Source organism: Gigantopelta aegis, chromosome 10, assembly GCF_016097555.1.
Source record: "Gigantopelta aegis isolate Gae_Host chromosome 10, Gae_host_genome, whole genome shotgun sequence".
Classification (NCBI taxonomy): domain Eukaryota; kingdom Metazoa; phylum Mollusca; class Gastropoda; order Neomphalida; family Peltospiridae; genus Gigantopelta; species Gigantopelta aegis.
The window spans coordinates 38,325,217-38,337,386 of NC_054708.1; the positions used below are offsets into that span (position 1 = coordinate 38,325,217).

General features: G+C 44.4%; 1 protein-coding gene across 1 annotated transcript in view; it reads left to right on the forward strand.

Moving 5' to 3' along the window:
* The window catches only part of LOC121382768 (kynurenine formamidase-like), a 91,190-nt gene that overhangs the window by 15,040 nt on the left and 63,980 nt on the right, over positions 1–12,170 (forward strand). The window contains exon 3 of the mRNA XM_041512352.1: positions 10,787–10,877. Within this exon, the coding sequence (XP_041368286.1) occupies positions 10,787–10,877 (91 nt within the window). The remainder of the gene's footprint in view (positions 1–10,786; positions 10,878–12,170) is intronic.

A 12,170-nucleotide genomic window follows, 5' to 3' on the forward strand; every position in this document is an offset into this window, starting at 1 on the left:
GACAGTATGTAGCTTGGTGGGACAGTATGTAGCTCGTGGGACAGTATGTATACATGTAGCTTGGTGGGACAGTATGTAGCTCGTGGGACAGTATGTATACATGTAGCTTGGTGGGACAGTATGTAGCTCGTGGGACAGTATGTATACATGTAGCTTGGTGGGACAGTATGTATACATGTAGCTTGGTGGGACAGTATGTAGCTCGTGGGACAGTATGTATACATGTAGCTTGGTGGGACAGTATGTATACATGTAGCTTGGTGGGACAGTATGTAGCTCGTGGGACAGTATGTATACATGTAGCTTGGTGGGACAGTATGTAGCTCGGTGGGACAGTATGTATACATGTAGCTTGGTGGGACAGTATGTAGCTCGGTGGGACAGTATGTAGCTCGGTGGGACAGTATGTATACATGTAGCTTGGTGGGACAGTATGTAGCTCGGTGGGACAGTATGTAGCTCGGTGGGACAGTATGTAGCTCGTGGGACAGTATGTTTACATGTAGCTTGGTGGGACAGTATGTAGCTTGGTGGGACAATATGTAGCTCGGTGGGACAGTATGTAGCTCGTGGGACAGTATGTTTACATGTAGCTTGGTGGGACAGTATGTAGCTTGGTGGGACAATATGTAGCTCGGTGGGACAGTATGTAGCTCGGTGGGACAGTATGTAGCTCAGTGGGACTATGTATACATGTAGCTTGGTGGGACAGTATGTAGCTTGGTGGGACAGTATGTAGCTCGGTGGGACAGTATGTAGCTCGTGGGACAGTATGTTTACATGTAGCTTGGTGGGACAGTATGTAGCTCGTGGGACAGTATGTTTACATGTAGCTTGGTGGGACAGTATGTAGCTTGGTGGGACAATATGTAGCTCGGTGGGACAGTATGTAGCTCAGTGGGACTGTATACATGTAGCTTGGTGGGACAGTATGTAGCTCGTGGGACAGTATGTATACATGTAGCTTGGTGGGACAGTATGTAGCTCGGTGGGACAGTATGTAGCTCAGTGGGACTGTATACATGTAGCTTGGTGGGACAGTATGTAGCTCGGTGGGACAGTATGTAGCTCGTGGGACAGTATGTTTACATGTAGCTTGGTGGGACAGTATGTAGCTTGGTGGGACAATATGTAGCTCGGTGGGACAGTATGTAGCTCAGTGGGACTGTATACATGTAGCTTGGTGGGACAGTATGTAGCTCGTGGGACAGTATGTATACATGTAGCTTGGTGGGACAGTATGTAGCTCGTGGGACAGTATGTATACATGTAGCTTGGTGGGACAGTATGTAGCTCGTGGGACAGTATGTATACATGTAGCTTGGTGGGACAGTATGTAGCTCGTGGGACAGTATGTATACATGTAGCTTGGTGGGACAGTATGTAGCTTGGTGGGACAATATGTAGCTCGGTGGGACAGTATGTAGCTAAGTGGGACAGTATGTATAGCTCGGTGGGACAGTATGTAGCTCGGTGGGACAGTATGTAGCTTGGTGGGACAGTATGTATAGCTTGGTGGGACAGTATGTAGCTTGGTGGGACAGTATGTAGCTTGGTGGGACAGTATGTATAGCTCGGTGGGACAGTATGTAGCTCGGTGGGACAGTATGTAGCTCGTGGGACAGTATGTATACATGTAGCTTGGTGGGACAGTATGTAGCTTGGTGGGACAATATGTAGCTCGGTGGGACAGTATGTAGCTCAGTGGGACAGTATGTATAGCTCGGTGGGACAGTATGTATAGCTCGGTGGGACAGTATGTAGCTCGGTGGGACAGTATGTAGCTCAGTGGGACTGTATACATGTAGCTTGGTGGGACAGTATGTAGCTCGTGGGACAGTATGTATACATGTAGCTTGGTGGGACAGTATGTAGCTCGGTGGGACAGTATGTAGCTCGGTGGGACAGTATGTAGCTCGTGGGACAGTATGTATACATGTAGCTTGGTGGGACAGTATGTAGCTCGTGGGACAGTATGTATACATGTAGCTTGGTGGGACAGTATGTAGCTCGTGGGACAGTATGTATACATGTAGCTTGGTGGGACAGTATGTAGCTCGTGGGACAGTATGTATACATGTAGCTTGGTGGGACAGTATGTAGCTCGTGGGACAGTATGTATACATGTAGCTTGGTGGGACAGTATGTAGCTTGGTGGGACAATATGTAGCTCGGTGGGACAGTATGTAGCTCAGTGGGACAGTATGTATAGCTCGGTGGGACAGTATGTAGCTCAGTGGGACAGTATGTAGCTTGGTGGGACAGTATGTATAGCTTGGTGGGACAGTATGTAGCTTGGTGGGACAGTATGTAGCTTGGTGGGACAGTATGTATAGCTCGGTGGGACAGTATGTAGCTCGGTGGGACAGTATGTAGCTCGTGGGACAGTATGTATACATGTAGCTTGGTGGGACAGTATGTAGCTTGGTGGGACAATATGTAGCTCGGTGGGACAGTATGTAGCTCAGTGGGACAGTATGTATAGCTCGGTGGGACAGTATGTATAGCTCGGTGGGACAGTATGTAGCTCGTGGGACAGTATGTTTACATGTAGCTTGGTGGGACAGTATGTAGCTTGGTGGGACAATATGTAGCTCGGTGGGACAGTATGTAGCTCAGTGGGACTATGTATACATGTAGCTTGGTGGGACAGTATGTAGCTTGGTGGGACAGTATGTAGCTCGTGGGACAGTATGTATACATGTAGCTTGGTGGGACAGTATGTAGCTCGTGGGACAGTATGTATACATGTAGCTTGGTGGGACAGTATGTAGCTCGTGGGACAGTATGTATACATGTAGCTTGGTGGGACAGTATGTATACATGTAGCTTGGTGGGACAGTATGTAGCTCGTGGGACAGTATGTATACATGTAGCTTGGTGGGACAGTATGTATACATGTAGCTTGGTGGGACAGTATGTAGCTCGTGGGACAGTATGTATACATGTAGCTTGGTGGGACAGTATGTAGCTCGGTGGGACAGTATGTATACATGTAGCTTGGTGGGACAGTATGTAGCTCGGTGGGACAGTATGTAGCTCGGTGGGACAGTATGTATACATGTAGCTTGGTGGGACAGTATGTAGCTCGGTGGGACAGTATGTAGCTCGTGGGACAGTATGTTTACATGTAGCTTGGTGGGACAGTATGTAGCTTGGTGGGACAATATGTAGCTCGGTGGGACAGTATGTAGCTCGTGGGACAGTATGTTTACATGTAGCTTGGTGGGACAGTATGTAGCTTGGTGGGACAATATGTAGCTCGGTGGGACAGTATGTAGCTCGGTGGGACAGTATGTAGCTCAGTGGGACTATGTATACATGTAGCTTGGTGGGACAGTATGTAGCTTGGTGGGACAGTATGTAGCTCGGTGGGACAGTATGTAGCTCGTGGGACAGTATGTTTACATGTAGCTTGGTGGGACAGTATGTAGCTCGTGGGACAGTATGTTTACATGTAGCTTGGTGGGACAGTATGTAGCTTGGTGGGACAATATGTAGCTCGGTGGGACAGTATGTAGCTCAGTGGGACTGTATACATGTAGCTTGGTGGGACAGTATGTAGCTCGTGGGACAGTATGTATACATGTAGCTTGGTGGGACAGTATGTAGCTCGGTGGGACAGTATGTAGCTCAGTGGGACTGTATACATGTAGCTTGGTGGGACAGTATGTAGCTCGGTGGGACAGTATGTAGCTCGTGGGACAGTATGTTTACATGTAGCTTGGTGGGACAGTATGTAGCTTGGTGGGACAATATGTAGCTCGGTGGGACAGTATGTAGCTCAGTGGGACTGTATACATGTAGCTTGGTGGGACAGTATGTAGCTCGTGGGACAGTATGTATACATGTAGCTTGGTGGGACAGTATGTAGCTCGTGGGACAGTATGTATACATGTAGCTTGGTGGGACAGTATGTAGCTCGTGGGACAGTATGTATACATGTAGCTTGGTGGGACAGTATGTAGCTCGTGGGACAGTATGTATACATGTAGCTTGGTGGGACAGTATGTAGCTTGGTGGGACAATATGTAGCTCGGTGGGACAGTATGTAGCTAAGTGGGACAGTATGTATAGCTCGGTGGGACAGTATGTAGCTCGGTGGGACAGTATGTAGCTTGGTGGGACAGTATGTATAGCTTGGTGGGACAGTATGTAGCTTGGTGGGACAGTATGTAGCTTGGTGGGACAGTATGTATAGCTCGGTGGGACAGTATGTAGCTCGGTGGGACAGTATGTAGCTCGTGGGACAGTATGTATACATGTAGCTTGGTGGGACAGTATGTAGCTTGGTGGGACAATATGTAGCTCGGTGGGACAGTATGTAGCTCAGTGGGACAGTATGTATAGCTCGGTGGGACAGTATGTATAGCTCGGTGGGACAGTATGTAGCTCGGTGGGACAGTATGTAGCTCAGTGGGACTGTATGTATGTAGCTTGGTGGGACAGTATGTAGCTCGTGGGACAGTATGTATACATGTAGCTTGGTGGGACAGTATGTAGCTCGGTGGGACAGTATGTAGCTCGGTGGGACAGTATGTAGCTCGTGGGACAGTATGTATACATGTAGCTTGGTGGGACAGTATGTAGCTCGTGGGACAGTATGTATACATGTAGCTTGGTGGGACAGTATGTAGCTCGTGGGACAGTATGTATACATGTAGCTTGGTGGGACAGTATGTAGCTCGTGGGACAGTATGTATACATGTAGCTTGGTGGGACAGTATGTATAGCTTGGTGGGACAGTATGTATACATGTAGCTTGGTGGGACAGTATGTAGCTTGGTGGGACAGTATGTAGCTCGGTGGGACAGTATGTAGCTCAGTGGGACAGTATGTATAGCTCGGTGGGACAGTATGTAGCTCAGTGGGACAGTATGTAGCTTGGTGGGACAGTATGTATAGCTTGGTGGGACAGTATGTAGCTTGGTGGGACAGTATGTAGCTTGGTGGGACAGTATGTATAGCTCGGTGGGACAGTATGTAGCTCGGTGGGACAGTATGTAGCTCGTGGGACAGTATGTATACATGTAGCTTGGTGGGACAGTATGTAGCTTGGTGGGACAATATGTAGCTCGGTGGGACAGTATGTAGCTCAGTGGGACAGTATGTATAGCTCGGTGGGACAGTATGTATAGCTCGGTGGGACAGTATGTAGCTCGTGGGACAGTATGTTTACATGTAGCTTGGTGGGACAGTATGTAGCTTGGTGGGACAATATGTAGCTCGGTGGGACAGTATGTAGCTCAGTGGGACTATGTATACATGTAGCTTGGTGGGACAGTATGTAGCTTGGTGGGACAGTATGTAGCTCGTGGGACAGTATGTATACATGTAGCTTGGTGGGACAGTATGTAGCTCGTGGGACAGTATGTATACATGTAGCTTGGTGGGACAGTATGTAGCTCGTGGGACAGTATGTATACATGTAGCTTGGTGGGACAGTATGTATACATGTAGCTTGGTGGGACAGTATGTAGCTCGTGGGACAGTATGTATACATGTAGCTTGGTGGGACAGTATGTATACATGTAGCTTGGTGGGACAGTATGTAGCTCGTGGGACAGTATGTATACATGTAGCTTGGTGGGACAGTATGTAGCTCGGTGGGACAGTATGTATACATGTAGCTTGGTGGGACAGTATGTAGCTCGGTGGGACAGTATGTAGCTCGGTGGGACAGTATGTATACATGTAGCTTGGTGGGACAGTATGTAGCTCGGTGGGACAGTATGTAGCTCGGTGGGACAGTATGTAGCTCGTGGGACAGTATGTTTACATGTAGCTTGGTGGGACAGTATGTAGCTTGGTGGGACAATATGTAGCTCGGTGGGACAGTATGTAGCTCGTGGGACAGTATGTTTACATGTAGCTTGGTGGGACAGTATGTAGCTTGGTGGGACAATATGTAGCTCGGTGGGACAGTATGTAGCTCGGTGGGACAGTATGTAGCTCAGTGGGACTATGTATACATGTAGCTTGGTGGGACAGTATGTAGCTTGGTGGGACAGTATGTAGCTCGGTGGGACAGTATGTAGCTCGTGGGACAGTATGTTTACATGTAGCTTGGTGGGACAGTATGTAGCTCGTGGGACAGTATGTTTACATGTAGCTTGGTGGGACAGTATGTAGCTTGGTGGGACAATATGTAGCTCGGTGGGACAGTATGTAGCTCAGTGGGACTGTATACATGTAGCTTGGTGGGACAGTATGTAGCTCGTGGGACAGTATGTATACATGTAGCTTGGTGGGACAGTATGTAGCTCGGTGGGACAGTATGTAGCTCAGTGGGACTGTATACATGTAGCTTGGTGGGACAGTATGTAGCTCGGTGGGACAGTATGTAGCTCGTGGGACAGTATGTTTACATGTAGCTTGGTGGGACAGTATGTAGCTTGGTGGGACAATATGTAGCTCGGTGGGACAGTATGTAGCTCAGTGGGACTGTATACATGTAGCTTGGTGGGACAGTATGTAGCTCGTGGGACAGTATGTATACATGTAGCTTGGTGGGACAGTATGTAGCTCGTGGGACAGTATGTATACATGTAGCTTGGTGGGACAGTATGTAGCTCGTGGGACAGTATGTATACATGTAGCTTGGTGGGACAGTATGTAGCTCGTGGGACAGTATGTATACATGTAGCTTGGTGGGACAGTATGTAGCTTGGTGGGACAGTATGTAGCTCGGTGGGACAGTATGTAGCTCGGTGGGACAGTATGTAGCTCGTGGGACAGTAGTATGTAGCTTGGTGGGACAGTATGTAGCTCGTGGGACAGTATGTTTACATGTAGCTTGGTGGGACAGTATGTAGCTTGGTGGGTATGTAGCTCGGTGGGACAGTATGTAGCTCAGTGGGACTGTATACATGTAGCTTGGTGGGACAGTATGTAGCTCGTGGGACAGTATGTATACATGTAGCTTGGTGGGACAGTATGTAGCTCGGTGGGACAGTATGTAGCTCAGTGGGACTGTATACATGTAGCTTGGTGGGACAGTATGTAGCTCGGTGGGACAGTATGTAGCTCGTGGGACAGTATGTTTACATGTAGCTTGGTGGGACAGTATGTAGCTTGGTGGGACAATATGTAGCTCGGTGGGACAGTATGTAGCTCAGTGGGACTGTATACATGTAGCTTGGTGGGACAGTATGTAGCTCGTGGGACAGTATGTATACATGTAGCTTGGTGGGACAGTATGTAGCTCGTGGGACAGTATGTATACATGTAGCTTGGTGGGACAGTATGTAGCTCGTGGGACAGTATGTATACATGTAGCTTGGTGGGACAGTATGTAGCTCGTGGGACAGTATGTATACATGTAGCTTGGTGGGACAGTATGTAGCTGGTGGGACAATATGTAGCTCGGTGGGACAGTATGTAGCTAAGTGGGACAGTATGTATAGCTCGGTGGGACAGTATGTAGCTCGGTGGGACAGTATGTAGCTTGGTGGGACAGTATGTATAGCTTGGTGGGACAGTATGTAGCTTGGTGGGACAGTATGTAGCTTGGTGGGACAGTATGTATAGCTCGGTGGGACAGTATGTAGCTCGGTGGGACAGTATGTAGCTCGTGGGACAGTATGTATACATGTAGCTTGGTGGGACAGTATGTAGCTTGGTGGGACAATATGTAGCTCGGTGGGACAGTATGTAGCTCAGTGGGACAGTATGTATAGCTCGGTGGGACAGTATGTATAGCTCGGTGGGACAGTATGTAGCTCGGTGGGACAGTATGTAGCTCAGTGGGACAGTATGTATAGCTCGGTGGGACAGTATGTAGCTCGGTGGGACAGTATGTGTAGCTCGGTGGGACAGTATGTATAGCTCGGTGGGACAGTATGTATAGCTCGGTTGGACAGTATGTATAGCTTGGTGGGACAGTATGTATAGCTCGGTGGGACAGTATGTGTAGCTCGGTGGAACAGTATGTAGCTCAGTGGGACAGTATGTATAGCTTGATGGAACAGTATGTATAGCTCAGTGGAACAGTATGTAGCTTGGTGGGACAGTATGTATAGCTTGGTGGGACAGTATGTATAGCTCGGTGGGACAGTATGTGTAGCTCGGTGGAACAGTATGTAGCTCAGTGGGACAGTATGTATAGCTTGGTGGAACAGTATGTATAGCTTGGTGGAACAGTATGTATAGCTCGGTGGAACAGTATGTATATTTCGGTGGGACAGTATGTAGCTCGGTGGAACAGTAAGTATAGCTTGGTGGGAAAGTATGTAGCTTGGTGGAACAGTATGTATAGCTTGGTGGGAAAGTATGTAACTCGGTGGGACAGTATGTATAGCTCGGTGGAACAGTATGTATAGCTCTGTGGAACAGTATGTAGCTCGGTGGAACAGTATGTATAGCTCGGTGGAACAGTATGTAGCTTGGTGGGACAGTATGTATAGCTTGGTGGGACAGTATGTATAGCTCGGTGGAACAGTATGTATAGCTCTGTGGAACAGTATGTAGCTCGGTGTGACAGTATGTATAGCTTGGTGGGACAGTATGTAGCTTGGTGGGACAGTATGTATAGCTTGGTGGGACAGTATGTATAGCTCGGTGGGACAGTATGTATAGCTCAGTGGGACAGTATGTAGCTCATTGGGACAGTATGTATAGCTCGGTGGGACAGTATGTATAGCTCGGTGGGACAGTATGTAGCTCGGTGGGACAGTATGTAGCTCAGTGGTACAGTATGTAGCTCAGTGGTACAGTATGTAGCTCAGTGGGACAGTATGTATAGCTCAATGGGACAGTATGTAGCTCAGTGGGACAGTATGTATACATGTATATATAACTCAGTGGGACAGTATGTGTAGCTCGGTGGGACAGTATGTATAGCTCAGTGGGACAGTATGTGTAGCTCAGTGGGACAGTATGTAGCTCAGTGGTACAGCACTTGGCTGAGGTGTGATGGGTCGCCGGATTGCATGATCACCAAGAACTGCACTGGAATACTTAAGGACACTAAGTTTTATTTGACTTATTCCTAGAAAGGTTTTCCATATGATCTACAGGTAGTACTATACCAAATAACTTCCGGCTGGGTCAAAGTTCGAGGTGCACCGAACTTTTGATAGAGAAGTGAACACCACAAGTCCTGTGATTGGTTATAAATGTGAGTGTGTTGGTTGTAAAAAATAATAGTTTCATCTGGGTAAAATAAATGTGCAATTTTATTTCATCTAGTACCAATGTGTCAAGTAGCCTTGTGCTTGAAACATGTATGGGGTACCTGTAAAAAAAAGTACTCAAATTTTGTGCGAAACTAGGGTAGTCATAGACGCTACCCGTTATCTCAGAAACGAGCAGCTTGACCCCCATTTTTTTCTGATTCACTTTAAGTGTAAGGGGTGGTAGTATTTATATCCGTGGCGTTTATGTCGGTTGATACGTTGCAGGTAGGAGTTTTAGCCGTATATGTTACTATTGTCGTCTATGGGATTTGATTTGGTAGTGTACACCCTACAGGATGTTCTTGCAGCCTTAGAGACTTAACTCGGGGACTGATAAGGGTAGAGATTGTCATCTGGGCACGTGACAGCCTCATACACTCAGTACTAATGATTTGGACTGGGATCATAGTTTCCAAGATCAATAGACAACTGATTTTTAAAATAATTTTTATTGTTATTATTATTATTATTATTTTACATATTAAACATGTTAAAGTGGGTCTCTGTGTGATTTTGCTCTTAACTAAATTAATCTCCATGACACTTAGATGATGAAAATAAACAAAGCAAAAACATTTTATGTTATGTCAAATGTTCATGCACTGGCATGGCCAGGATTTTATTTTTGGGGGAGTGTGTGCCAACACATATTGGGGGGGTAGGTGGGGGCATCCCATTATGTATATATGATTTTATAAAATTGAATACAGTTTAAAAAAAAAAGGTTACTATCCAACAAAACATAAATGATATATAAAATTTAACCGGGTTAGCAATATTACTGCTTTCACTTTTTACTGTCATACTACTTGCTACTTTAAAATTATTGCCTCAATTACAATAATTATATATGAGCATGCATGGTGATTAATGGGGACACATGCACATACATATGCATGCATGCGCACACACACACACACACACACACACACAAATCCCTAACCCACCACAACAAAGTTGCAGTTAATTAACTGTTTTTATAATATTATGTAAGTAGTAATTGTAAGTAGTAATTACCAGTAACTATATAATTTTATCCTGGTACAATGACCAGGTCCAGGTACCATGACCGGGATCCACTTTTAGGTAAAAATTATTGGATGCCAACTGGGATCCCGTTATTTGTACACTGTGATGCCGCCTTGAATGTGGGATCCCATCCGGAATTTCATTTCCCAACGATATCCTAGTCAATCCCGCTGGAATCGCAGTGTGTGTTTTCACTTGAGTGATAGAAGAAAACGGAAGGGTGGAATTATAATTAGGTATATACATGTATATATATAAAGGTGATTTTCATTGATGCAACCTTTGGCAATACAGCTTAATTCATTGCTTGAAATAATGATTTCAAATTGTTAGCCACTTTCTTGACCCTATCATTTGTCTGACATTAAGAATTTTTCACAACATATACATGCAATGTAGACTGAAAATAGCCAACAATAAAAAGTAAACATTTGTGTAGGTAATATGTATGTTATATAGCCATCTCTGTTTGGGTAATTTTATTTATCATTGTTAAGACTATTATAGGATTAAATGTTCACTACAGTATGTATTTCTTCTTATCTTATTACTGATTAGCACTTTCTGTTTGCAAAAAGCAGGAGTTGGATTACCACTATTCTCCAAGTCGCTGGTCCCACCGCATGGGTTCTGATGAGGTAATAGAAGCACACATCAACACAGTTACTCAAGGTACAGTACTTAATCTAATCTCTCGTTGCAGGGCTATAAAAATCATTGTTCTTCTCAGTTAAATTGGAACAAAATCATTCAACTTTGAATATAACTATAAAGGGTCTTTAACAGAAAACAAATAACATTTCCCATATTTGAAAAATACAGTTTTAAATGTTTGGAATGATTATTAAGGGTTTCCATTTCATCAGCTGCAAATCTACTGTTCATATGGCCGGATGTGACATCTAGTAGTGTTGGTAACTATAATCAGCTGCAAATCTACTGTTCATATGGCCGGATGTGACATCTAGTAGTGTTGGTAACTATAATCAGCTGCAAATCTACTGTTCATATGGCCGGATGGGACATCTAGTAGTGTTGGTAACTATAACTATGCAAAATCAGCTGCAAATCTACTGTTCATATGGCCGGATGGGACATCTAGTAGTGTTGGTAACTATAATCAGCTGCAAATCTACTGTTCATATGGCCGGATGTGACATCTAGTAGTGTTGGTAACTATAATCAGCTGCAAATCTACTGTTCATATGGCCGGATGTGACATCTAGTAGTGTTGGTAACTATAATCAGCTGCAAATCTACTGTTCATATGGCCGGATGTGACATCTAGTAGTGTTGGTAACTATAATCAGCTGCAAATCTACTGTTCATATGGCCGGATGCGACATCTAGTATTCTTTTGATCAAGTAAAAAATTATTAGATGGTTACAGACACTACAACTTTTTTGGTGACAAATCTATAAGTTGCCTTAATTTTGTTAGGTTTTTGTAACATTAAAAAATATTGCGCTTAATGTTCATTATAAAAGTACTTTATTGATTCTATCTTCATTGTTATGTCTCATTGTCTTAATTGTTTGTTAACAAATTAGATAAACAACACAAGATTTACATATATTGCAAAAAAACTTTTTTTTATTCATAATTGCAATGCAATAAAATCTTATTGGTATTACTGCTGAAAAAAAAATATTTTCAGTGTGTGGAATTCCTGTCATAATTTTTTTTTTTTTATTAAAATTACAAATTCACCCTGTTTTTATTTTAACATCCTTACAAAAAAATACAAGAAAATTTAAGTACAAGATGTATTGATATTTTTAAAGAAAATATCTAAATTTATAATGATGCTTTTTTAGACTACAGTTACGTCTCCACATTCGGTGTGTATTATATCTTTGAGCTACTTCACATTTATTTACATTTCTAATATCTTTGTTAAATGGTGGAGAATTTAAAAAATTTTAGATGGTTACAGACACTACAACTTTTTTGGGACAAATCTA